The 27,546-nt window shown below is 54.5% G+C and overlaps 1 protein-coding gene across 2 annotated transcripts in view; it reads left to right on the top strand.

Annotated features, from left to right (window-relative positions):
• Positions 1–413: 413 nt before the first annotated feature.
• The window catches only part of B3GAT1 (beta-1,3-glucuronyltransferase 1), a 29,989-nt gene continuing 2,856 nt past the window's right edge, over positions 414–27,546 (top strand). The window contains exons 1-6 of one of the 2 annotated variants that reach the window (XM_081799074.1): positions 414–519; positions 20,890–21,002; positions 21,151–21,297; positions 24,580–25,088; positions 25,758–26,054; positions 26,811–26,911. In XM_081799074.1, the coding sequence (XP_081655200.1) occupies positions 21,186–21,297; positions 24,580–25,088; positions 25,758–26,054; positions 26,811–26,897 (1,005 nt within the window). In that variant the 5' untranslated portion in view covers positions 414–519; positions 20,890–21,002; positions 21,151–21,185 and the 3' untranslated portion in view covers positions 26,898–26,911. The remainder of the gene's footprint in view (positions 520–20,889; positions 21,003–21,150; positions 21,298–24,579; positions 25,089–25,757; positions 26,055–26,810; positions 26,912–27,546) is intronic. The other variant, XM_081799073.1, reaches the window with a different exon arrangement.

The raw sequence follows: 27,546 nt of genomic DNA on the forward strand, positions 1-27,546 counted from the left end.
CGCCGGCAGCTAGCGCGCGCTCGGGGGCGGGGGCGGGGGAGTGGGGGCGGGGAGCAAGGAGTGGGGGCGGGGCGGCAGGCGCTGTCAGAGCAGCGGCTGCACCGGCGCATCCGCTGCCGCCGACGGGACTCCGCACCGGCCGGGTCGGCTCGGCTCCGGCCGCCCCGCGCCTCCCCCTCGCCGCCCCCCGGGCCTGCCCCCCTCGCTTCCCCCACCCCGTCCCCTGTGCCTCCCCCTCCCCTACTCCCCCCGCCCCCTGTCTCCCTGCCTGCGCCCTCCCGCGCGCTCCCAGGCTCCGGCTGCCGCCTCCCTGAGCCCAGAAGGAGCCGGACCGGGGCGGAGGACGGGCGCGCGGACCCCGCGGCTATGAAGTGGCCCCCGGGGGCCCGGAGCCCGAGAGCCCCCGGGGAGGGAGGTGCGCGCGGCCCAGGGCAGCAGCCGAGGGGCGCCGGGGCCGGCGCGTAGGGGCCGCCGCCCGCCATGGACCGCGCCGGGGACGATCCGGACTCGCCGCCGCAGGTCAGTGCCCCCGCGCCCCCCGCGCGCCGCCGCGGGGCGCACAGAGTCCCTTTATGCGTCCCCATCGGTACCCACGCCTTGTTCTCCCGGGTGCGAGTGTGTGTGTGTGTGTGTGCGCGCGCGCGCGCAGCGGGGGCAGCTGGAAAGGGGCCGGGAACCGGGCCGGGGCTGGGAGGCGCTGCCGCCGAGGGGCTGCGAAACAAAACCCGGGCGATGCCTGCCCTCCTACGGCCGGCCTCCAGGGGAGAGCTGGTTCTCGGCAGCTTTCAACAACTGGCCCAGGCTCTTAGGTCTTGGGCGCCTTTCCACCTCAGCAGGTGGTTCCTGGTCGTCCGGAGGAGTCAGGGGCCAGCACACCCGCCGCACCCCTGCTCCCCAGCAGTCATTCCCAGTTGCTCTGAAGCTGCATGCACTGGCAAGTTAACTCTCTTCAGGGGACCCAGCCTCTACCACTCTACTGAGGAGCCTGAGGGGCTGTGAGGTGGCAAGGGTGGCAAAGGGCCTTTGTGCCCGTCAGGGTAGCCAGGAAGGAGACATGCCCAAGTTCACCACCCACCCCTGCGCACCTGAGGTCCTGATTCTTTCGAAGTCAGAGCATACAACTTCAGAAAAGGAAGCTGAGAGGTGAGGCAGGATAGGAGAAAGGCGGAAGCCACAGGACCTAACAGTGCCAGATAAAGGAGGTGACAGCGCGGTACCAGGCAGCTAAGGTCAAGAGACATCCCCTCCCCCACACACATATGAATACATAACAAACAGTCTTGATTAGCCTCCCCTTCCCCTGCCTCCACCCAGCCAGGCCTCCTGTCAGCCATGAACTATTTGGATGAATTCTTATAGAAGCTGGAGCTAAAGGATTCCAGGGATTTCCAATTCACAGGACTCTGAAGGGGACCTCTGCTGACAGTTGCTAGCCCTGTGTTGGTGGGGTAGCTCTATCTGCATGGGTACCAGTCTGGATGGAGGACCCACTGGGACCCGGTTGGGTTCCGTGGCACGCACTGTAAAAGGATTGGGTGTGAATGTCTTTGTGCATAGCTCTGTGAAGTTATTCTGTGTTTGTGTGGAAATGGGAGGCACACAGCTTAAGTTACTGGGGTTGTGGGGGCGTGTGACTTCGCAGGACTGATGCTCTAGGGCTTTCTAAGATTTGTCTTCTGTGCCTCATGTCTCCCTACCTCTGCCAATAGCCACCACAGAGACCGAGACATTTCCTCCCAGAACTTGCTTAAATGGTGACCATTATTGGCTTACTGGGCCAAACAAGTTCTCCCTTCTTTCATATGGAATGAAGACCCTTCCCATGAGACGCTCTGAGAAACTGTCCACTCTCATGGCCAAGTCCATGCCCAGCATACCCAGAGGTTCTGGAGTTGCATGCCATTTCCCTCTGCCCCTTTAGGTGGGAACAAGAAAGCTTGCCAGGGTTAATGGAACAGGGAGGGTTAATGAATTTGTGCCCCATTCAGCACAGGAACCAGGTGGCTTGCTGTGCCCATTTCTCTACCTGATCTTAGACGCTTGGAAATCACTCTATTTTCAGGCATGTTGGAAGTTCATATGTGCTGGATTGAATATATGCATATAGGTTTCTGGATGAGCAGGCCCTAACTGGCCCACCTAAAGCATGGGGCAGGTAAATCACTGAGGTGGGACAGCTCCCGTGACAGGATTGGAGCCTGCAGCAGAGACCAGGGGCTCCAGAGGAAGATTGCGGGTGGGGGGAGTTAGCTCAGTTCCCTACCTCAGGCATCTGGATAGACCTGGATTTACCCACAGTAGTTTTCGAGGGGTGAGGGGAACAAGTGGGCTGTACTTCTCGTTGTGAAGCATAGGGTGAGGAGGCAGGGCAGGAGCTTTGCAAGTGTGAGAAGTGCAGAAGGATGAGCTGATTGGGAGTCAGGCTAAAGGATAGGGGAGCGCGTTGGTTCAGTTTGGCTAGGAAAGAGGAATGAGCAGGCGTAGAGATGCCTGAGAGCTGTCTGCTGACACTGGTGAGGGAGGCAGGGCTCAGGAAGAGAAGGAATCCGGGAGTCTGAGGCAGGCAGTGGAGTCCGCCTGAAACAACAGACAAAGACACACAGGCACGCTCACAGAGCGATGGGGCGGGGGGCCCAGAGGCAGAGGTCTGGCTTGCCCAGCGGTGCTGTTGGGGCCAGTCCAGGGCCCTCCCAATCTCCACGGTATCAGCAGTCATCCACCAGGGCAGGGAGGGCGCAGGTCCTCAGGGGAGCAGTCGGACAGGCAGGCCCTTTCCATGCCTCTAATAAATGCGGGGGGATGGTTCAGAGGGGTGCCCGAAGGCAGAGGGCTGCCCGAAGGCAGAGGGCTGGCTGTTGGATCAGGGGTCTTCAGGAAGACCTTCTGGCCCAAGCTCATCCCCCAGTGCTGAGGGCTTCCCCCATCTCCCTGCCCCTGCTCCACTACCCGTCCTGGGCCTGGGATGCAGTGGGGTGGGGAAGGGTGTGGACTCTGGAGAGACTGGCTCTGGAGAGAAGGAAAAGAAAAACCTCTTTCATGATGCCCCAGGCATGGAAGTAGTGCAGTGCAGAACACAGGTTCTCAGCCAGGCCTGGGGGACCCTCCATGACCAGTCGAGTGGACTTCAGGAAAAACTGAGCCCTCTAAGCCTTGGTTTCCTAAAGACCTAAACTGAGGAAGCCTCATCTCACCAGACTGTTTTTAGGTGAAGTGCCCGATGAATGTTAATTTATGTACTTATTTTATATACCCTCCCCCACATTCTTCCAGGATCTGGATGGCTCTAGAATTTGGAGTAGCAATTCTCTGGCCAACCCTGGAACCAATTACACCGGGATGGTTACAGTCTCTCCATCTCCCAAAGCCCCATCTGCTTTGCCACTCCTCCAGACTCTGGGCCTTCCCCAGGCCCACCTGTGATGTGCCTCTGTTGCAAGGACACTCTCATGTCTCCTTGGAACAACAGCAACTACAGTGTTTCCATGTCTAATTAGTGGTCAGTGTAATTGTTCCAGTTCATCAGCCAGTGACTGCCCAAAACGATTTATGCAACTTAAAAGAATTCTAGCTCTGTGACCTCTTATTATCCATGCTGAAAGAAGGCAAGGTGGACAGACATAACTCAAAATTCCTTTCATTTCCACAGACGTTGACTGAGCACCTACTGTGTTCCAGGCTCTGGGCCAGTGATGGGAACATAAGGCATCAAGTAATCCAAAATCAGGAGTTTTTATTTAGCCTTTGGAAGGGTTATATGGGTTGCTTTTTTTTTTTTTTTTTTTTTTTTTGCAGCTACAGCAAATTTACTTTTCTAATGAGGTTCAGCTCCAGCCAATATTAAAATGAGTCTGCGCTCCCTGCGCACACCAGCTGACAGCAGGGCAGGCAGCCTCCCAGCCAAGTGCCTGGCAGGGATTAGGGCTTTGCCACCAATAAGCCCTAAAGTGGAGAGTTTCAATCTGGATCACCAAGAGTTGACTGGGTTCAGGGATAAACCTTGCCCACGGGGCTGTGTATCTCACCAAGTATTAGAGCCATGGTCAGGGCTTCTTTCTTCTTGTATGTGCGAACTGTGATCTGTTATTATCTCTTTATGAAGGGAAGAAGGCTGGAAGGATCAGAGATAAGATAGTATGGCCTTGGTTTTTTGGAATGGAACTATAGGACCAGCCCTGAGGTTGGGGACCTGGTGCTGTCAGTCCTCCCTGACTGGCTGTGTGTGGCCAAGCTCGTCCCTTCTCCCTCCTTCACTTCTCTCCATCTTGCTTCTTTCCTTATGAGGCAGTTGGGCAGTCTGGCCTCTGAAGCCATGAGTCTCTTTAGGCTCAAGACCCTGGGCTATTCATTTGACCATCACCCAGAAACCTCCATAGCCCAACACTAGATGTGGGGTGGGCTGCTTTCCTTCCCATGGTGGGCAGTCTCCCATTCACACCAGCCACATTTCGAGAGCTCAGTAGCCACATGCAGCTAGTGGCCACCATATTGAACAGCACAGACACAGAACATTCCCAGCGTCACAGGAAGTTCTACTTAACGTGCCATTCTAGACTCGACGTGGATGGTTTAGTGGTTAAGAGCATGCACTCCAGGGGCGCCTGGGTGGCTCAGTTGGTTAAGCGACTGCCTTCGGCTCAGGTCATGATACTGGAGTCCCGGGATCGAGTCCCGCATCGGGCTCCCTGCTGTCAGCAGGGAGTCTGCTTCTCCCTCTGACCCTCCCCCCTCTCATGTACTCGCTCTCATTCTCTCTCTCTCAAATAAATAAATAAAATCTTAAAAAAAAAAAAAAGAGCATGCACTCTGGAGCCTGACTGGCTAAACTCAAATATGGCTTTGCTACTTAATAACTGTGTGGCCTTGGGACATTACTTATCCTTTCAGTGCCTCAGATTTCTCATCTCTAAAATGGGGATAATACTAGGATGTTTATGAGGAGAGAACGAGTCATTACAGTTAATCATGATAATCACTCAGAACATGCAATAGTGAGTGCTTTGCCTGGCAATTTCTATTATTCGTTTATTTAACAACTCACTTAACAAACACTTAGTGAACTACATACTTGATACCAGGCATGATGCCAGGCGCTGGGGCTGTCAGTCATCAGCATGTGACCTTGCTCCCTGAACCTCAGTTTCCTCACCTGTGATGGGAATGTGCCAGGTAATAACCCCTGCACCTCTCCCCTGGTGAGATGCAATGAGATGAGGAATGTCTTCCTTTGCCCACGATACTTCCAGATAAACAGGGGCTGACATTTTTGGAAGTGGATACAACTTAAATTCTCTTTTTATTGGAACTACTCTCACCAAAAAGCATTTCCTAAGCCTCCATAAGTTCAACATAAAAGGGGCAAATGAGGTCCCATCTACCTCCAGCATCCTGTTGAATGGGGAGGCAGCAGACTTGAGGGGCTCTTGCCTAGGCTCACCCCTTCCCCGGTCCTAAGGGAAAGAAAGCCAGGAGCCTGCTGCCCTGAGCTCAGCAGTAGGAAGAGGGAGAAGGGCCCTTGGCTGGGCAGGATGCCACCATCAGCTGGCTGACCCAGTGACTAGTCACAGCTGCGTCAGCAGCTCACTGTGTGACAATCTTGTAGAACCTCATCTTCCTTATCTAAAATATGAGGAGCAGGAACCATGTGAACATTGTTCTACCTGAATTATACCACTTGCTTTGGTAAAGGAAATGGGTCTGAGAAGCAAGAACATGCCATCTGTAGCCACAAACTGTTGGATGAACACTGAAAACTATCCGGCCTATAAGGCTTTGCGCAGAATTTGGGATTCTGTGACTCTGGGTTGCTTCCTTCTTTTTATAGATAAGAACACCAACTCCTGGAGAGGTTCTAGGCTTATCTCAGGTCACACTGCTCTGTAGTGCCTTGTCCTAGACTGTGACCTGAGTCTCCCAGCGCCCTGCTTCTCCCGCTCTGTCAGGCTGCCTGTCCTGCACCGCGTGGAAGCAGGAGTTGCCTCACCCAGGCACAGGGCAAGACGCCGACGCTTGAAACCCCAGGGCCCCTTTCATCCAGGATGGAACAAGTCTTCTTTCCCCTCCTCTGACAACTGGCCCAAGAGGACCAACCTAAACTATCCTTGACAGGACTCCAGGGAAGGTCAGATCCTTCAGGCCACTTGCAACACATTAAAAATACATAGAAAGCTTTAATTAAATCAGTGAATCATTACCCTGCTACTGTATGTCCATGAACACTGTGACCAAAAGAATAAGTTCAGCCTGGAAATCATCAGGCTGAGTGAGCTATCAGGGGCCCTCCATAGCTTGACACTGAGGTTCTGGGGCTACCTGGCTCCAGCTCAGCCCAGACCTGAAGCCCTCTGGGTCCCTATTGGCTGATTGGGGGTTGCCTAGGGGATGTCTTCTGAAGCCTGAGGAAATCTGGGTATCCTTCTCAGCCCACCTCCCCCATCACCGGCATCCTAATGCCCTAAGACAGGTAAGTGCTGATTCCTAGAGATGTCAGCACCCTGTCCCCTGGAAGGTGTAGTTAATAGAATAATGCAGCCCAGGTGAGCAGGCCACACGAGGGTCTTTGAGGAGACGCCTCTTCCCTGTGGCCATCCTGGGCGTATATATATTTTTCCCACTCAGTACCTCGTGCTCTCTTCTCCTCTATCCCCTTCATGCACGGAGCACAGACCAGGAAGGACAACCCCGTGCTCCAAAGGAGTGGCTGGCCGGCACCGACCCCCCACCCAGGGCTCCAGGATCCCCGCTCCTGGGCAGCAGGTTGCTCATGCCCCAGCCTGCTTAGGTTGACGTACAACCTCTGGGCATGTTATTTTCTTTTTCCATCAGAGCTTCTGAACTTAAGCTAAAGTATTACTAGCCTAACTCATCACTTGTCGATACTAACTTCTTCTCCCACTCATAGATCTCTCTCTGGAAACAAATGTCCCAGCTTCTCCGTCTCTGTCCCTCTCCAGACCCCATGACGGGGCGACCCAGCAGGCTGCCGTGTGCGTGTGTGCGTGCGTGTGTGAGTGTGTGTGTGCATTCACGTGTGCACACACTCCTCCGCCACATCTTGCTCACTCCTAGCAGTACACCTGGAACCTCTCCAGGGTGCTCTGTGCACGTTTCCTCACGGCAACACTCCCCCGTGGCAGCCAGCAGGCAGGTGCACCCAGCAGCCCCACTTGGGCCTACACACAGGGGCCCGCCCACTGCAGCCCTGCTGCCAGGAAAGCCCTCTGACCCTCCATCCCCTCACCCTGCCTAGTGTGCAGGCCCTAAGGGAGGTGTCATTGTTGGCAGATCTAACCGGACCTTCTGGACAACCAGTTCTTTTTGGTGTGTGCAGTAAAACAAAACAAAACACACATAACATAAAATTTACCATCTTAACATTTCTCAGTGTTCAGTGGTATTAAGTACATTCATATTGTCATGCAACCGTCTATCTCCACGACTTTTTCATCTTGCAAATTGGAAAGTATATTCATTAAACAACAGCTCTCCACTTCTCCTTCCCTCGGCCCCAGGTGACCACTCTCCTACCTTCTGATTCTGAGTTTGACTACTTTAGATATCTCATGTAAATGGTATCATACAGTATTGGTCCTTTTGTGACTGGCCTCTTTCACTTAGCATGGTGTCCTCAGGGCTCATCCATATTACAGCATCGCTCAGGATTTCCTTCCTTTCTCAGGCCAAATAATATTCCAGTGTATGTATACGTGTGTTTATCTGGTCAGCCAGTTGACAGGTTCTTTGGTGCCAGGCAATGGAGCAAAAAGTGCTTGATAATGGTGGTTCTCCCCACTTGACCCTCCTTCCCATTCAGGGGGTGTCTCAATATAAGGGCCCAGCAGAGACCTCTGTGCTCTGAGTTCACCTACATGACAGGCATCTTAGGAGCAGAGAGGAGGGAGCCCCATTTTATTTGAAGAGAATGGTGTTCTATTTTGGACCTCTGGTTGCTCCCTTCACTGCCCAGTGCTGACTGAGCATCCTCAGTGCCCAGCCCTTGTGTGGCATTCCCTAGAAGTGTACCTGGCCCAGTCCTTGAAGGTCAAGCAGGAGCTCAGCACATTTAGGAACAGTGAGGAGAAAAACATTCCAGGCAGAGATACCCGCCAGTGAAGTGATGCCAGCATCCTGTCCCAGATCCCTCCCTACCTGCCACCTTCTCAGGACCCTGAGAAAGAATCTGCCCCATACTCCCAGAGCTCTTCCCCAGGGGCAGGAGCCCTCGGTGACCCCAGAGAGCCCCTGTGTGTGTGGCAGCCTGCCTTGGCACAGGCCTTTGCATTGTGCAGCTCCTTCTTCATGATCTGTAGCCACCGTGCTGCGCTAGCTGTAGAATACACAGCCTGTAAAACATAGAGATAGTGTCAGCATAATCTAACATCTGGGGGACTAGATTTAGGGATCCTCCATTCATCACATTCATGCCTGCCTGCTCACAGGGGGAGCACACATTGCCTACTCTAGACTTCCAGGCCTGCTGAGGCTGGACTCGCCCCACCACACACACACACAAACCCCTTCAACATCTTCCCTTAACTGTTCCTCATCCAGACAATAGGGTGAGCTGATGCCAAGAGGGATCTAAGGGATAAGGCATAAGTAAGAGAGGAAGTTGGACAGCCTCCAAGGGGGGGATGAAGCTTTCCAGGAACCTGGCCTGCTTCCAGGGGAGAAAGGGCGGGGAATGACAGGGCTCGGGTCAACGGCACTAGCCCCCTGCTGATGGCCAACTCTCAGCCCCAAGGCTGCAAGAGTCTCGGTGTTCTGACAGCTCTGGAGGCAGGAGAGAGAAGGGGGGCACCAGACCTTCTTGAAATACCCAGTCCTTCCCTGAGTGCCTGTCTCAGAGGGTTGGGCAGAGACGTGGGCTGAGTGTCCCAACACCAGGGCAGGCCCGGCTGTCTACCCATAGCACAGCCTTTCAGCTCTGCACTCAGCTTCTCAATCTGTAAAAGAGGAACAGGAAAGCAGTGCCTTCCCAAGGGAGCTGTGCTGAGAGGCAGTGGTGGGCAACTGTATGCGAAAGAGCTTGCTAAACTATGAAGTGCCCGTGAGAGGGGTGAGCCCAGCCTGGAGGTCAGAGCAGGGCTGGGGAACCAGGGCCAGAGTGCCAGGTTTCCTAGGCATGGCCTCCCGCTGTGGCGAGTCTGCCTTCCCCAGGCCCTGGCATGTAGGCACCTCTGTTTATCACCCTGCTGCGTGCTGATCTGCCCACTTACATGAGGTCCAGTCTCAACCCAGCCTCATCCTTGAAGGAAGGAATCTGCTAGAAAAGCTGCCCCAGAGGCTGGTCCGTGCTGACCTGGAAGGAAGGAACTGAGATGCTCCCTCTCTCTCCCTTTCTCTTTCAGACACTTGGATTCAGCTGAATCTTTTTTTTTTTTTAAGATTTTATTTATTTACTTGTCAGAGAGAGAGAGCACGAGCAGGGGGAGTGGCAGGCAGAGGGAGAAGCAGGCTCCCCACTGGGCAAGGAGCCCGATGTGGGACTCGATCCCAGGACCCTGGGATCATGACCTGAGCTGAAGGCAGATGCTTAACGACTGAGCCACCCAGGCACCCCGATTCAGCTGAATCTTAGAACAAGGTGGTGGTGGTGGTGGTGATTGTAATTACTATTTTACTTTACATTATCTAACATTTTTAGTACTCATTGTTTGCAGGCCCCATGCTAGATGTTTTCCATGGATTCCCTCATTTGATCCAAAAAGAGCCCAGTAAGAGTTACAGATAAGGAAACTGAGTCACAGGGATATCGGTGCAGCTTCTGCTTTGTCCCAGGGCCTGGACCCTGTGGTGGGTTCCAGAGGTAAGTAAGGCCTGGTGCCCCCAGAGGAACCCATGGCCCAGGAGCTGGAGACAAACATAAAAACCAACAAGCACACAGAAGGTTCCCGGGCTGGACCTTGGCTTCATGGACACTGAGTGCTCAGGCCTGGGGAAGAGCATGGCCACGAAAGGCTTCAAAGCAGGAAGGGCAGGCTGAGGGCATAGGGCTCAGGATGGCCTCACCTAGTCAGTACCCTCACCCAGAACTGCACAGACATCAGCACTAAGGGAAACTGAGACAGAGAGTGGCCTGGACAATATGAGGGCAGGAAGGACAGTACTATGAGGACAGATTAGCATTGGCTACTCACACCTTCTCCACAAGATGTCTGAATCCCAGCCTCACCCACAGTCTGAGAGGCTCTGCTTGGCTATCCCTGCCAACCCTCGCCATGGACCCTCAGTCCCTGGGCCAGACCCACAGGATTACCTGGCCTGCTTGGTTCCAGTCCCCAGGCCCTGGTCACATGCCCTGCCCACCAGTCTGCAGGGGTCTAGTGGGGGCCAAGTCAGTCATGACCTGTTCCCAGCTCCATGCTATGGACCCTCATTGCGACCCGTGCTTGGCCCCCACTAGCCCAGCATTGGACTTGTCTCATCCTCCCTGGGCTTCCTCTATAGTCAAGGGCCCAAGAGATGAGGGCTGTGCCCTCCCGCCAACCAGAGCCCAGGACGCTAGGGTACTACAGTCTTCTGGGTTCTGGAGTGTGCCCTGACCTCAGCCTCAGCGGGTAGCAGGCTCCCCGCACTGCTCTTGCTAGGCAGCCTGGCAGAAAAGGGGGATCGTACAGCAGCCTGCATGTCTCTTGACACCACTGTTCCACTAGCAACTGTTGATTTGCTTGTCCTGCCCCACTAGCCCCTGCTGTTCGTCTTGTATCAGAATCTGCTGAGCCCTCCACTCTACTCCCCTCACTCCCACTCAGCCAGCTAGGTGCCCCTGGCGGCTTGACCCCGCGGGAGTGTGCCGCTTGAAGGCAAGGCCCCACCTTGCATCCTGAGCTGCCCCATACCTCTCCCAGAGCAAGTATTGCAGCAAGCTGAGCTGAAAGGCTAAAGAGCATTTTGCTAAAGCCACACGTGGAATCCAAGGCAGGACAATATCCTGGTGTGGCCTTGACCTGTGCTAGGGTAATACACATTGCCAGTTCTGCTCCCCTGTCTCCAGGGGGTTGAGGCGAGGCCAGGGCGGGCAGAGGATATGGGGAGGTGTTCCTAGCAGCAGTGAGAACCCCAGTGCTCCCAGAGCTCATAATGCAGAGGGCAGAGGAGCTGTTCTGGATTTGCTCACAGCACAAACCAAGTGTGTTGATTTGTGCTTTGGGCAGCCTTTGCAGGAAGACCAGTTTTGGAAGTAGGCAGAGGGGAGAAGCACTCGGTCTACACTTGGCATTCATTCCCATAACTGGGTGCCACATACTGGGTGACAGTGGACTCCAGTTAAGGGGACCGCTGCCCCCTGTGCCCAGACCAGCCCCTGAGCGTGCCTATGGCTGATGCATTGACTCCTGTTGTTTTCTTAACTCAGCACAGTCTGGAGGGCCCTGGTTTGGATAATAAATATATGGTCACACGCACTCTGATGGACAGGGCCAAGGGGGGTGACTTAAGCACAGATGCCCAGTATGGGCTCCAAGGCCAGGAGGAGGAGCCCTAGTTTCCACCCAGCCCAGCACAGAGGTGGGAGACTGCCCCCCAGAGGCAGCCTGCAGGGAGCTTGGACCAAGAGAGAGAAGGGCCGCACTTCCAGGACCCCTGGAAGGGCCACTGCCACCCAGAGAGCAGGTTTCAGGCAGGGGTGAGGCCGCTGTCTGACTGGACCCAGGATGCCTGGACACTCAACCCCTTTGTGCCTCAATTTCTTCATCTGCGAAGCATCAATAAAGCTTTGGAATTACAAGGGTTTATTGATTAAATGAGATGACCAATGTGAAATCATTTGGGAAGTTGCAAATCACTATTGAGTATGAGTTGCGCTCTCAGTAGTTTCTAGGGGAGGCTGCCCACTCCCCACAGCACCACAGAGAAAGCGAATTGGCCTGTCTAGATCTGTGTTCTAGGATCTGAGGCCATTGGAGGCCAAGGGCACATGAGGTAATCCTTCATTTGAACAGAGACCCAATCATGAGATTCTCCAGCAGGGCTCGGAGGCAATAACCAAACCAGCCAGGGGCGTGCTTGCATGTGCCAGTGAACACGCGTGTACCCGTTCAGATGGGGTGCTGGCCATGAACACAGAACTGCGTGCACATGCGTGTGAAGTGAGCTGCTGCCCTGTGGAATAGCTCTGAAGGGGGGCTCTGGAGTTTGCCGGCACAGCCTTGGGACTTGTTAGAATGGGAGTTGCCGTTAGCAGGAGATATGAAAGGTTTTGAGTGGGAGCAAATCAGTAAAGGGGGAGGGGCCAGGCAGAGAGCTAGAATCTGAAGAAAGATCACTGTGGGTGGCTGGGGGAGGAGAGATATGACCCGGACCTGCATCAGAGGGATGCAGGCCAAGGCCTAGGGGCAGGCCAGGCCAAAGGTGCTGAAGCCCAGCTGATGCAAAGAGGCGGAGGGATCTAGGGCATTCCTGGGACAGGCTGAAGTTGAATGACAGAAGGAAAGGAGGGATGGGAAGCTAGTCTAGGAGGAAAGATGATACTCGAATCTTAGTCATGTTGTATTTAAGGTCACAGTGGGATATGCCAGACAATAAAAGAGGCAAAACAGCTGGAGATGGGGAACCTGAGGCTGGAGAAATCAAAGGTACTTATCAATGGCCTCACACTGTAGAAGGCCAAGGTCAGCCCTTGAGACAGGGAGGTGTCCCTTCTGTCTAGCCCAGCCACCCGTCCTCACTTCCTCCTCCTTCGGGGGTGATCGGGCCTTTCAGGCTCTGTGGCTTCCACCCTGCTTTCCAGCAGCTAGGAGTTCGGTTGGAAGGAGTTGGAGGGAAGCAAGGCCAAGCAGACCCATCTCTGGCCCTTTCCAGGGCTGCAAGGTTGGCAGTTGTAACAGCTGCTCTTATTGGCACCAACCATGTGTCAGATAGTTTATACTGATTTTGCCTAATCACCCTATCAACCCTAGTGAGGGAAGCACTATTTTTATTCCCATTTTACAGGTGGGAAAACCAAGGCCCAGAGAGGTTACTTTGCCTAAGTCACACAGCCGAGGACGAGGGGCTCTAGTATTGTGCCCAGGGCCCTCGGACTCCAGGGCACAGGCCCTCCACTACTTCACTATCCACCTGTGTGCCACTTTTTGGGGCAGAGGAGAACAGACAAAGATGAAGGGAGGGAACAGAAGGCCGTGACTGTGGTTAGACCCTGCTGTCACCTTCAGCAGCTTTGAGGGCCAGACAGGAGCTGAGGGTCAGGAGGGGACCTGGCCTCCTTGTTTGGGTGGACAGACTCTAAGGTGTCCTCCCATGACTCCTGACTCTGCTGTTCATGCCTTTGGATAGCTTCCTCCCCTTTGGTGTGTATGGCACCTGTGACCAGCCTCTCACCAGTAGAATGAGGCAGAAGTGATGGGCTATCACTCCCATCATTATGTTATATAGGACTCCGTCTTGTTAGCAGACTTGCTCTAGATCCTCCCCTTGCTGGCTTGATGGAGTAAGTAGCTCTACTGGAGAAACCTATGCGGCAAGAAACTTCGAGCAGCCTCTAGGAGCTGAGGGCAGCCCCCAGACAACAGCCAGTAGGAAGAGCAGCCCTTGGTCCTATGCCCGAAAGGCAGAGGACTCTGCCAACAGCCTGAGCTTGGAAGCAGGTTCCTCCACGGTGAGCCCTCCAGAGGAGAGTGCAGCTCAGCCAGAGTACACTTGTGAGCCCCTGGGCCATGCCTGGGCTCCAGAGCCGCAGAAACTGAAGAGAATAGACGAGTGTATTTTAGGTGGCTAAGTGTGTGATAGCTTGTTAGATAGCAGCAGAAAACGAAGGCGCTCCTCTCAGGAGCAGTGACCTTCCTTTCGAAAAGTCGGCATGGCTGCCAGAATGGGCTTGGGGTGAAGGTGGACAGATAGCAAGGACGAGGGCAAAGGAGGTGATGGCGGTGGCACTTTGCAGGCCCAGAGCCCTCCCCTGGCCCCAAGGCCCCAGCCGAATGCCGAAGGCCGTGCCAGAAACTGGGTTGCACGGCTCTTTGCAGGGACTGCTCCCCCGTCTGTAAACTCCACAGCTAGGCGTGACCCTCACTGCTTTCCCCCAGCATGCAGGCAAGGGCTGAGTGGCCCTGTGCCCTCACTGGGACTCTCCACTATCCTGCCGGTGATCAGCATGTCACTGCTGACCGTCTTGCCCACCCAGCCCTCCGCAGTCAGCCCTCCCCACCCGCTGCATGCTAGCCCTGCACAGGGCTGCCCCGTGGGCCTGGTGGGCCGCTGCCCAGCTCTCTACAACCTCCATTAGGCCTGTGTCCTTCAGCTTGCTGTCTCCCTGGCCACTGCGCCCTCCCGAGCTGTGGTCATCTGTGTGCTTGGGCTCCAGCCTCTGCAGGCCCCAACTGAGCGTAGCAACCTATGTCCCCACAAAATGAAACATTGGGTTTTTTCTCTAAGGGCCTCCTGCCTGGAGGCTCTGGAATGAGTGGCTGCCTGTCTGCCTGAAGCCCACAAGCTACATGATTCAAGGAACTTCAGTGAAACCAGCTGGGGCCCATCTCTTGTTCTGTTTAAATTCCTACAGTGAACCAGAATGGACTTTGCCTTGCAGAGTACCACACAAAACCAAACCCCAGTTTTCATTTCTTACTGAATCCTAATCCAGATTGAATCCAAAGGCTGTTTCAGAAAAACCAAAAAGAAAAAAACAAAGGAGCTACCTAAAACAAACAAACCATGAGTTGCATTTTCTGATACTGTTGGGCTGGAAGAAAACCAAAGCCTAAGAGTATGTTTTACGCCAAGCCTGAACTGAAGGAACACTTCTTTCAGCCCAAGCCCTTGGATGGGTTTTCCTAGCTAGAAAGGAACAAGATGGTGGAAGATCGGGAATCCATGTCATCCTTCCTATCGGAAGTACCCAGGAGCGAAAGCCAGCGTTGGCCAGGCCCCAAGGCAGGAGGCAGACCTCTCCGCAGGGCCCAGGTCTTCCTCTCCTCAGCGCTGCACTGTGAAGACAGGGTGAGAGAGCCCCTCCCTGGGGCCCTCGGCCTGACCACCAGGAGGGCAGGCCAGTGGTGGGCCCCAGCCAGCTCAGGAAGCCGTGTCCCTGGGGCAGAAGTGCCGGCTGGGGGAGGCAGGAAGCAAGCACCAGTCTGAAGCGAGGGAAGCAGCATGGGCATGGGGGGCACGCTGATTCGGAGTCCAAAGGCCTGAGCATGCACTCTGCCAGTGGCCGACTCTGAGCCCTGGGCCAGTCACACAGCCCATCTAAGCCTTAGTTCCTTTGAAGATAAAATGGGGGTACGGTTTTCCTGCCTGCCTTGCAGGGCTGTTGTGAAGATCAAAGGAAGATGAATCCTGTTGGCCCAGCATTGCGCTGTTACAGGGAAGGCTTACAGTCCCAGCCAGGTGTCCCACAGGACCTCACTTTACTTCTTCTGAGGTCATGGGGGCAAGGAAGGACAAAGAGGAGCAGGAAGCCTGGGCAGTGCAGCTCCTTGGACACTCCCCCCATGAGTGTCCTGGGGAACGGTGGGCAGAGAGAGGCCCGTGCCTGTTGCTGCCATCCCAGCAGGAGCTGGTGGCTGGAAGCCAGGGCCAGGTTGGGGGGAATGGAGGGTCGGGGGGGGGGCCAGGTGGCCGAAGACTAGGGCTGGGTTAATGAAGTATGGATTGACTGGCCCAGGCGCTGATTAGCTCTGGCAGTGGGCTTTTCCTGAGCAGCGGCAGCAGAATCAATACTAATCCCTTGATCCCATTAGGGGCTCCTGCGGGTCTCTGGGACAAATCTGTGCCTCTCTTTGAGAGGGGCGCTGTCTGGGGCTAAAGGGTAAAGCTGGAACCTTGACCAGCATCCCTCCCACTCTCTTCTTTTAAAATTTCCCCTCTTTCTGCCTCCTGTTGCCACATCCCTGCTCCCATGCTCAAAGGCCTGGTGCCTTCCCTAGCCACTCTGGCTGCCCCAGCTCTCTCCACCCACCCACCCCTCCTTCTGGGCCCGAACCACTGCAGCTGCTTATGCTTCTGCCTGAGGAGGCTTCAGCATCTGCCTCATCAGCCCCAGGGGTCTCAGGCTCCCAGATGACAGAGGACAGCTTTTTCCCTTCCCACGTACAAGCAGAAGCTCTCTTAACCAACCTTTCCTCGACTGACTGAGCGCACGACTGATGTTCACCCCATCTGTAAAGCACACTACCAGCTGCCTGTGCAAGCCTGCTGCTGGACCTCCCCTCTGGTGGCCCCCTACCACTTGTACCAGCTGAACCACGTGCTTGCGGAGAGGCCAGAATGTTTGCTTCCAGCCTGCTTACAATGGTCGTGCTTGCTATCACCATCATGGGATATTACAGGGACCATGAAACATGAGCTGGAAAGAAAGAAATGTGTTGTCTCTATGAAAACGAAGTTGAATACTCTCAAAAGACTCCCTAAGATGAGTCTAGGGAAAAAGTTCTCCAAATTAGGTGAAGATGGGTGGGAAATGTCATAAAAAATCTTAAAGGATGAAGCACTTGAATTGCTTACCAGGTGTCCTTCAGGTCCTGGAGCACTTTGAAGAAATCAGCCCTGGAGGCCACAGGCAGTGCGCTGGGGTGTGGATGATGTTGGCAAGGCAACATGGAACTCGCTCAGTTGTCTTTCGGCCCTAGGAAAGGCTGAGGCCCTGTGTCAAAACAGCAGAAGCGCTACAAGCTAGCCAGTGCTGAGTGGCTTGGATTTGGGGAAAATGACCACATATGGTGCAGTCCTAGAAAAACAGCACCTATTGAGCTCTTGGCTCTTTAAAAGCTACTTTAGTTGAAACATGTATCATATGTGTGCATTTTGAAGGACTCTTCACTTTAATGGATTCCTTTGACTAGCCAACTCCTGTTCCCAAACTTCCTGGGTAACATGGCTTTATCATCCTCCAGAGACAAGGGGCTTGGATGGTTTCTGAGCTTGTTAGTAACTAACCTCCATCACACACACACACACACACAAACACACACACACACACGCACACGCCCTCTCTACAACAAGAGTACTCATCACACATCACGCTGAGTGCTGATGTGGGGGCCTCACAGACACCTGTGTGAAGTCCCTCCCTCCCTCTGGGCTGCGAGATGCTGGAAGGAAGCCATTGCCTCCCTCTCCCATGCTGCTGCATTGCCCATAGAACTTAACACAGTGCCTGCCCACTACAGATGCTGAGTTAATATTTGTTAAATGTAATTAAATAACCCTCCTTTTCGGGGACTAGGGGCATTGATGAGGTTTCCGTTGGAACACCTGTAGGCTCAGGAGGAAGCCTTTCCATGCATTTGGAATCATCCAGCCTTGAAACCAGTCTGGCATCCAGCTCTGCCTCCCCAGGCCCAGCATCTCTTGTCCAGCCTGATTGTCTCTGCCCCATTCTTGGGCACTTCCTTCAGGATGCCCCCTGGTTCTCACACACAGACCAAGACACCCTTAAACCCAGAGGCAGATTCCTATAAATAGGTCTTGGCAGACATGGCCAGTCTCCGTAGCTAATTGGTCCTTAAATCATGACTAAGTTCCATGCAAAGTTGTTAGTTTGGCTTCCTGCCTTGGATGCCCACCTGACCCCACTTTTCTCACACAGGACATTTCTTCATCGTCACAGAGGCCTAAACGTCTCAACCTTAGGTTGCTTAAAATGGCAGAACTGAAAATTCATTAGCACTCTCCCAACCCAGACTCTGTATTTTAAGATGAAGGTGGAGCCCAAGGAGGAGGGCAGGCAATGGGACCTGGTCCCCCAGTGAAGGGGGACACTGTCCACAACCCAGAACACTGTCCAGGCCACGCTGCCCTGTCTCCCTACCACAGCTGCCCAGCACCCTGCTCCTGTCGCCAAATGACTGTCCCCACCCCCCTTGGCCCCACACCCTCTACCCACAGCACAGCCTTTGTCTGTGTCCCGTGGAGGCTTCTTGGAGCACCAGGGGGTTGGAAGGGCCTCCTCATGTCTGCACTTACTGGGGGACAATTGACAGTGGAGGCTGGTCACAGACACGAGTGACGAGGTTCAGGTGGGGAGTCATGGCCCCAGCAGGCCCCTGCACTTTCCTGTCAGCCACCCCTCACAGCTTCCTCAAACATCCCATTCTTCCTGACCTGGCCTCCTCCCCTCTGTTGGCCTCAGGGTATGGCCAATCCCCTGCTCCATCTTTGTGTTGATCCTTCTGCCCTAGCCAGTGAGGGCCCGAGTAATTCTGGGGCCTGAGCTGCGGCCACAGGCAAGCCACTGCCCTCCCTCCAAGGTGCAGGCTGTGGCCAGGTGGGCATCCTTGCACTCCCATCTTACACACAAGCCCAGGTCTGGGGGTGGGGAGGGGGTTGCAGCTCCCAGGACCCTCCCCTGCCCCAGGTCCCATTTCCCACAAACCTGCCCCCTGCTGGCCAGCCAACTTTCTCCAAGGCTGGGTGCTCTCTCTGTGCTGTTTAATAACTGCCTGGTAATTAGCTCCACGATTTTGCTACTATGCTTATAATAGCCTCCATTAAAGTTATGGGGTTTTCAAGCCGTAATGGCTTCCAGAGTAATTAATGCACAACTGGGTTTATTGCTAAGTTTATTTTTAGAGCTTTTCTCCCTCATCCCCTCCTCCCTTTCCTTTCATAGATGTTTTGACCAAGAAGACTAGATGGGCCCAGAACTCTCTCTCCAGAGCCCCCTTGCACCCTTGCCTACATCCTTCCTCCCCCAGAACCCACTTCCTGCTCCCACCTTCAGGGAGGCCCTGGGACCCCACAGTGGAGGCAGCTTTCATGAAGAGGGTTGGCTCTGAAGCAGTGCTAGGCCACGGTCTGTGTAGACCTGTGCTCACTCTGCACCTGAGCCAGGTTCGAGGCTCCGGGACCTGGAACCTCTCCTCCCACGCTTCCGCGGACCACATAGAACCAAACGGTCAGGACTTCTGTCTGGCTCCACCGAGACCTGATTGCAGCTTTGGACGATCCTCTCTAGCCTCAATGGCTCCCTCGTGAAGTGGGGTTACAATGGCACCTGTGGCCAGAGGCGTCTTGAAGATTGACCGAAGAGTTGAGCATCGTTTCTGAGCATCACCCAGTGCTGCCTAACAGCTTGTTTTTACTAATGACAGTCCAAACAGACAAGCGGGAGGTTGAGCAGGTGCCAGAGGTAGGAGGCTTGGGATAAGAGGCTGCCCAGAGGAAAAAGGTGTAAATGCAGGCAAGTGCAGAGTGAGCAGGCTGGACGTGCATGCAGCAAATTGCCCTGGAGCTTGCCTCTCGGTGCTTTCTCCACCCTGGAATTAACCCTCCCCAAGATGAAGGACATTTGGAAAAGCTCCTTTTTTGAGTCACTGAGAATCCAAAAGAGATCTCGCAGCCAGGCCTCCTAGAAGCTCCCCTGTCCTCCATCAAATGTGGCCTAAGATCACCCAGCCAAACCAAGGCCTTGACTCAGCCCTTTGTAGCCTTGTCAGTGGCCTTGGAGTGGGGGGATCGGGCTGGGGCTGGGGGTGGCGAGAGGTCGCTCCGCTTCATCATACTGCACACACAAGAACCAGACAGGGCTCCTGGGGCAGGACACTGGGTTCTGTCACCTGGGGGGAGGGGGGCATAAAAGAGGAGTTTGTAGACTTACTCTCCCTGCTCGGTGCCCACATCGTTTGTCCCTGCCTGTAACACTGCAGTCTGCTGGACCTTCCATTTCCCTGAGGAAAGTGGGGCAGCCTGTTTACCACCTGCCTACAAGGAGATGGTGGAGGCCGAGCAGGCCTCTGCTAGGTAGGTGGCTGGCTGGGGCATGCTGGCCGACCCTGGGAACCACGGTGCACCTTACTAGAAGACACACCTGGCTCTTCCACAAGGTGACAGAACTATCTGGAGAGAGGACCAGACAAGGAGAGGAAAACACACTGTTTCCCAAGCTGGGGGGGTGGGGGGGAGCGGAAGTTCTCCTTGACCTTGACTCTTGACACTGCCAGAGGTGACGAGCATGTGCTCCCTGGTCTGGACAGGGCGGCTGGCTTCCCTCAGGCATGTCACTGCCCAGTGCTGGCCACCAGAGGTGGTGAGCACACCAGGACCAGCCAGGGGCTGCCCGGATCCTGCATCTTACACAGGGCTCAGCGCAGAAGGGAAAGGGAGGCAGAGAACAGGATGCGACCGTTTCCATGGTGGTCATGAGTGCACAAGACGACAAGGCCCAGAAAGGCTGCTGCTGACACACCCTCTGCAGGCATTTCTGAGGAGAAATTCTAGCAGGCTCACGCTACTCACAGAAGGGGCATCTCTCCTGGAGCCCCTGTTGTTGCCACTGTGAGTGCCGTCTCCTCAGCATATGGCAGCCCCCACAGGGACACCTCTTCACCTTCCTGATGCCCAAGCCATGTAAAATTCACAAAAATTCCCGATTGACATTGACAAAGGGAAGGCACTTGCTGCATTTCCTCCCAGGGCCTATCCCTCAAAACATGTCTAGTTGGCCCTCACCCCAGTGTTGACCCCTTTATCTCGGCTTTGAAAGAAACCATCTGGACACATGTGGACAACTAGCCAACATGTCTTGAGATACACACACATACATACGTGCCAGGCACCATTCTATGGCCTTTGTTGGTATGAACTGATTTAATTCTCAAAACCTTGTGAAGTAGGTAGTGATCGTACCCCATTTCGCAGATGAGAAAACAGGCACAGAGAGCGGCCATAACTTGGTAAAGGGCATATGGCTTGTTGGTGGCAAAGTTGGGGTTAAAACAAGACACGTGTGTCTGAAGGTCGTGCCCTTAACTTCTGTGCCCTGCTGAATCACGTAACTGGGCAGCGCCATGTCCCCAAGCCTGTGGGGGACAGAGGCTCGTTTCATTCAGGCAGGCAGGCCGGAGCAGTCCTCAGAGAGATGGCAGTCCAGGCTCTGCTGTGAAAACCCCAGTGCTGTGAGCCCCACAGCAAGGCCCCAGGTCTCTGGCCATCCTGCTCTGCTCTCTCTTGCAGGTGTCCACTTCACAGGGTTCCTGATCATGCCCTTGGACAGCCACCCCTTCTCGGTCTCCGGTCTGGCCAGACTCTGCAAACCTGCTTCCGCAATGGGTGGGTTGTGAGTGCTGGTAAGATCTGCTAGCCAACATTCGGCTTCTCTGCTCTCCCTGTGCCTGGCCTGCCCGGCCCATTCCTGTTCTTTTCTCCCCTGTGCTCGCCACTGTCTGCCGCCGTCGCCCCTGGGGCCGCCCTTCTCCTGACCTTGCCACCGCTCAGGTAACGAGGAGCTGTGGGCCCAGCCAGCCTTGGAGATGCCGAAAAGACGGGACATCCTTGCGATCGTCCTCATCGTACTGCCCTGGACGCTGCTAGTCACCGTGTGGCACCAGAGCACCATCGCGCCTCTGCTCACCACGCACAAGGGTGAGCCCCCCAACCTCCGGCCCCCAGCCCCGGCCAGGCTTCTGTCATAAGAACGACCACACCAACACTGATGGAGTTCATATTTTCATTTATGAGGCAGCTGAGAGGAGCCATAGGATGGTCCAGGCCAATGACCTTACCTTTATGGAGGTCTTGGTGCTTTCGGGAATCTGGTGAGAGCCACCACACACATGTATGCACAGAGACACACACATGCACAACTCTGCATCCAGTCTCAGGATGTGTGAGGACTGTTTGCTCTAAGCTGTGGGTAGTGAAGGATAAGGATGGACAGGGTTTCTGGCCTGTGTTTTAAAACCATTCAGGGAGAGCATATTGTTTGCTCCTTTTTCCTGTTTAGGCAACCCTAACCTAGTCAGTCCTACCTAGTGAAAATAGGCCTGGCTAGAGAAAAAGTCCCACAAAGCACTCGTGGATGAACAGGCTGGAACCAGGTTCTCCTGGCTCTGAGTCCGGAGTTTTCCCCTCCACCAGGCTGCCTTTCCTTCTCACACGGGGCTCCCCATACCCTGGCCCCTTCCATGTGCCCCATATATGGCCTACCCCCTCATTCTTTGGGCTCTCATCTCACACTCTTCTGCCCTCCAATGTACTCCATGCACGTACAGACTCAGTACTCTAAGGCAGCAATTCTCCTATTGAAACGTGCATCATATTACAGGATAAAATACAAAAGCACCCAGGCCCATCCCAGAGAAAGAGAGGATGGGTCTGGAGTAGGGCCTGCAAATCCACATGTAGCTCGTAACCCCGAGTGATTTGGATGCCAGCAGTAGTCAAGAATCATAGTCAGAAGGCAGGCTGCTCCACAGTTATGCAGTGGGTCCTGCTCAGCCCCAGCAGTTTCTGAAGCTTCCATGAGGAAGATTTTCCAGGCTGAAGATCAAGGAATTCCCACTGTCCAATGCTGGGCACTTAGAGCCTCTCCTGACATTTATCCTCCAACTTCTCTCTTTGGTGCTCTTCATTTTGGAATTGTTATCCTACAACTACATCATTCCAGAAGGGTTAAAGCTACCATATACCAAGTGACATAGTATCATGTGGATTCCATTCTTGGCAGAGCTCTAGGGTCAGAGGTGTCAGAATGTTTTACTAAGCACTGACGCTAGTGCCTGAGGATGGGGAGCTGGCGTTCTGTCTCCTCAGAGTATGCCAAGAGGGCTGAAGGAAAGCTGCAGTGAAATCATGTCAGGGTGGCCAGGAGGCCTTTGTGACTCAAAGGTTGCAGAAGCCCTGGAGCCAGCACAAAGAGCTAGGCTCACGCTGTGGCCAGGTCAGAAGGCATGGAGAACGTTCCCAGGGCCCAGACCCGCCTGTTTGGGAGGACTTGAATGGAAGAAAGGTGGGGAAGATGGCTCTGAATCTTTCTTCTCAGGCCTCAGTTTCACTGACTGCAGGATAAATAAACCCTTATATATATCTTGGTCAGAATCCCCATCATCCACCTCTTTCCTCAACTCTGTTATGTTTTCCCAGTTTGACCCCAAAACCCCTCCAAAAAGTCACCTTTGATCAACAGAGGCTGAGCATTCACACCCCTGGGGGCAGTGTGTCTCCCTCCGTGGTGCAGACTCCTCACTATCGCTGTATGTCTTACTGTGCCATTGGCCTACGTGAACTCCCCAAGAGCCCAGAGCCGGTCTTCTGGGTTCATCTGTACCTCCTCCCAGAGCCCAGTAGCACACCTCATACGAACACCACACACACACACACACACCCCATCTGCAAAGAACAGCGATGGGAAGGAAGGGAGGTGACAGAATGGCTGATTCCCAGCATCCTCCCTTGAACCATACTTCTACCCAATGGTGAGAATGCTCTTCTCCGGCTGCATGAAGCCATGCAGATGTAGGGCTGGCAACTGTCTTCCCTAGCAGTGTTCTGGGTCCTTTACATCTATTGACTCAATCCATAGAGTAACTCAATAAAGTTGATTCTATTATTGGCTCCATATTGCAGTTGCTAACATTGAGGCACCAGAAGCTAAGTGACCTGCCCAAGGGCAATAGTAAGTGATAGAACTAGACAGGGTCTGAGCCGGGGCACTCACATTCCTAGGTATGTCCTCTGACCCGTACCACCTCCTGCTGAGATGCTGTAAGAGCAGTGAGGGCCACAGAGTTGTTCAAACAGAAAGAACTTGAAGAGGAGGGGCTCATTAAAAACAAGAATACCAATGCTGCTGATTTCTCCTCTTGACAGAACTACTAGCGTCAGTAATGAGAAAGATGTCCAGGATCTAGAAAAAGCTTGGTTAGAGCTGACCCAACCGAAACAGGTTGCCCTCAGGGAGGAATGGGTTCCCCAGGACTGTGAGTGTTTCACCAGAGGCCAGAACTCCACAATGTCCTACACACCGTCCCTCATGGTGTCTTGGGGAGTAATGCATAAACACTAGCTGGATGTTAGCACAGTTGGGGTCAGTGGTCGAGTTAGTCTCCCAGATGGCTGGATGAGTCCAAAAGTACAGATCAGGAGATTGACATCGAAGCAACAGAAGAGCTAAAACAGGTTCCCGCTCTGTCTTCTTGTGTAGGCTAAAATTTAAGAACATCTAAAAGTACAAACAACGGGTTCAGGATTCAAAATTATCTTGACAACTATAGGCATGACCCTGGAAGAAAACGTGATAATTAAGTATGAAATTCTGCACCAAGACTCCTAAGACCGGGAAGGGAGAGGCCCCACTTAAGTAGAAACTTGTGAAAAATCGGGCTGAGCCACCCTCAGGCTCATGGGGTGCACAGTGTGCCGCGTCTAGGAAAGCCCCAACACTGCGCTCGGGCCCTGTGGCATCTACAGCAGTATGGGTGGCAGTGCCCTGGTGCTGGGCAACCCCAGTCCTGGGCGGGGCCGCGGGGGTGGCAAGTGCAGGCAGATGGGGAGGGCTCTAGGGTGGGAAGCGTCAGGACACTTTGTCATATAAAACCCAACACATTTAGGAAGTGAGAAGGCAGCCTTGGAACTTGGCCAGCCACACTCAAATAGCTGCAGAGCTGTCAAATGTGAGAAGGAGGGAGAGGTTATTTCTGTGTCATTTCGGGAGTCAGAACTAGGAAAATGCCCTAGAGCATTCCAGAGATGCGGCTTTCTGGGTGAGCTTACAAGCTAGAGCCCCAGGCAGGTTTCCCAGGACAATCCTGCAGAAGGAGCGGAGAGGTTCGTCTTAGCAGGGTGGGTGGCCTCCGGCCCAGTACCTGAGGCCAGAGCCGGGCCTGCGCGGCCGGTCCCCACACCGTGTGTCTCCCAACCCCACAGATGACGGCAGCGACCCCCGGCGCGATGCGCCCCCGGGCGCCGACCCCAGGGAGTACTGCATGTCGGACCGCGACATCGTGGAGGTGGTGCGCACGGAGTACGTGTACACGCGGCCCCCGCCGTGGTCGGACACGCTGCCCACCATCCACGTGGTGACGCCCACCTACAGCCGCCCGGTGCAGAAGGCCGAGCTGACGCGCATGGCCAACACGCTGCTGCACGTGCCCAACCTGCACTGGCTGGTGGTGGAGGACGCGCCGCGCCGGACGCCGCTCACCGCGCGCCTGCTGCGCGACACCGGCCTCAACTACACGCATCTGCACGTGGAGACGCCCCGCAACTACAAGCTGCGCGGCGACGCCCGCGACCCGCGCATCCCGCGGGGCACCATGCAGCGCAACCTGGCCCTGCGCTGGCTGCGCGAGACTTTCCCGCGCAACTCCAGCCAACCCGGCGTGGTGTACTTCGCCGACGACGACAACACCTACAGTCTGGAGCTCTTTGAGGAGGTGTGGGACCAGGCAGAAGGCGGGGAAGGGGCGGGAGGATGCCGGCGCAGGGCCTCTGGTGTGGGGCCCCTTGGAATGGGCACATAGAGAAACCATAGGGTTGGCGGGGGGGGGGCGGGTGCCAACTGGGGTCAGTGTAGATTAGACTGCAGGGAACCAGGAAAGGGATGGAAAAGAACTCGCTGCAAGTTTCAGCAGTCATCCCTGGTTAAAGGGAAGAAAGTGGGTGGCGGAGCTCTTAGACCAAAGTCTTTGCCTTAGAGGTATTGTCTCAGCGAAGGCCTCGAGGGGGTCTAGATTCTATGTGGAACACGCTTTCTCCGTTCTTGGGGTTTGTGAGTCATGGGAGTCTGGGGCAGGGGAAGGAGTCATTTTAGACTCTAAATTGGGAAGATGGAGGTTTTGCAGGAGAGAAAGCTGGGCTGCCAAGTCTTGTGGAGAAGCAGCATGTCAGCTGGGTGAGAGGTCAGGCCTTGTCCACAGTGAGGCAGGTTACCCTGTAGATGCCCACCATGGAGAATGCATCTGGAGACAGGGCTGGGCTGGATCCCCTGGTACGGCTTCAGATGGCCTGTCTGCATAGAGCTCATCGATTTCCCCTTCTCTGGGGCCAGGCTCCATTCCCCATCAGCAGTCCCACGTGTCCTGACTCTGGATCCCCTCTTGTAGATGCGCAGCACCAGGAGGGTGTCTGTGTGGCCCGTTGCCTTCGTTGGTGGCCTTCGGTACGAGGCCCCACGGGTCAACGGGGCAGGGAAGGTGGTCGGCTGGAAGACAGTGTTCGACCCACACCGACCATTTGCAATAGACATGGCTGGATTTGCCGTCAACCTGAGGCTCATTCTACAGCGTAGCCAGGCCTACTTCAAGCTGCGTGGCGTGAAAGGAGGCTACCAGGAAAGCAGCCTCCTCCGAGAACTTGTTACCCTCAATGACCTGGAGCCCAAGGCAGCGAACTGCACCAAGGTAAGCCCTCCCAGAACGGACTATAATGCAAGCTTTTTCCAGCCCATCCAAACCCTCCTACAGATCAGAGGGAAGGAAATAAAGACCTCAAAACAGCCCTGCAAAGGACCAGCCTAGAGCCATGCCTTCCTCAGGAAGGTGGTTTATCCTGTCAGAGGCCGTCACGCTAAAGTCAAGCAGGGAAATACAGAGGGTGGTGGTCAGTGAGCAGGGCCAAGGGTTGCCTTCCCTCCCAAATGTCAAAAGAGCTAGGCTCCACGACCGCCCTGCCAGACAAGTGTTCACGTATGTACAAACACATGCTTGCCTGGGTGCATGCACACACACCCAGGCACACACATGCATGCATGCACGCAGACACACACACACTGCTTCTAGTTTGGATTTCTCCAGCTAGGGCCTGAATTATCACTTGGCTGAGCCAAAGCCTCCTGAAAATTCCTCCCTCTCTAGAGAGACCTATGAAGAAACAGGGGAAGACGAAAAGCAAGAGGAGATCTTGGAACTGACTTGTCTATCTTCTGTAGCTACGCACTTTTTGTTTCCAACAGATATTTTGAATGCATCATTTATGTATAAACAGCAAGAATGAGGGGGGTAGGTAAAAATAAAGAACAATGGAGAAAATCTTGATGGAACAAGGACAGAACAGGAGGGGCAGGAAAAATACTTGCGGAGCGTGGGAGTGAACAGGGAGGTGGCAGGCTGAGGTCAGGAGGGCCTGCCCCATGTTGTTTCATGTCTCTGGACACACAGATCCTGGTCTGGCACACACGGACGGAGAAGCCGGTGCTGGTGAATGAGGGGAAGAAAGGCTTCACTGACCCCACTGTGGAGATCTGAGCTCCAGGATACAGGTATGGCAGGGATGAGGGTAAACCACACACGAGGCAAGGGCGCATCAAGTTGGGATGCAGAATAAATCTGCCGAGGCTTTTCCTCTTGGCTTTTAATTGTGGGAGGTCAGGGCAAAGGGGGGCAAGAGCGGAAAGGGCATAGCTGAAGTCCCCGTCCCATTGTGCCACCTGGAAGTTAACGGGAGCCAACTTGCCCCACATAGCTGGGTCCTTCTGCCACCAGCAACTTTGAAGGCCTCACCTTCTAGACATGGCCTCATGACAATCTCCTGTCATTACTGCTATTATCTTGGCCATGACACCGGTCCTGTTGCAAGGCATTGCCATGTGCACGCTTTCTCCTAGGCTCTGTCTTCCCCTGTGGTCTTCCGCCATGCTGCTGTGACAGGGACCCCTCACTCACTGCTTCTACCTCATCAAGCATGTCCATGTGTCTCTTAGTTGTAACCGTGTAGTACAGGGGTGAAAGCACGGACCCCAGAGCCTAGTTCAGCCTCCAGGCCTACCACTTTTCACCCTTTGACTTTACTTTCTTCCCGTAGGTCTCAGTTTCTTGGTCTGTAAAACGGGCTATTGGGGGCACCAGGAACAATCTTTGGTACACAAGGAGTCTTATATAAGTGTTGCTATTTTTA

The sequence above is a fragment of the Leptonychotes weddellii genome, chromosome 11, assembly GCF_054177405.1.
Source record: "Leptonychotes weddellii isolate Sample4059 chromosome 11, ASM5417740v2, whole genome shotgun sequence".
Taxonomy (NCBI): Eukaryota; Metazoa; Chordata; class Mammalia; order Carnivora; family Phocidae; genus Leptonychotes; species Leptonychotes weddellii.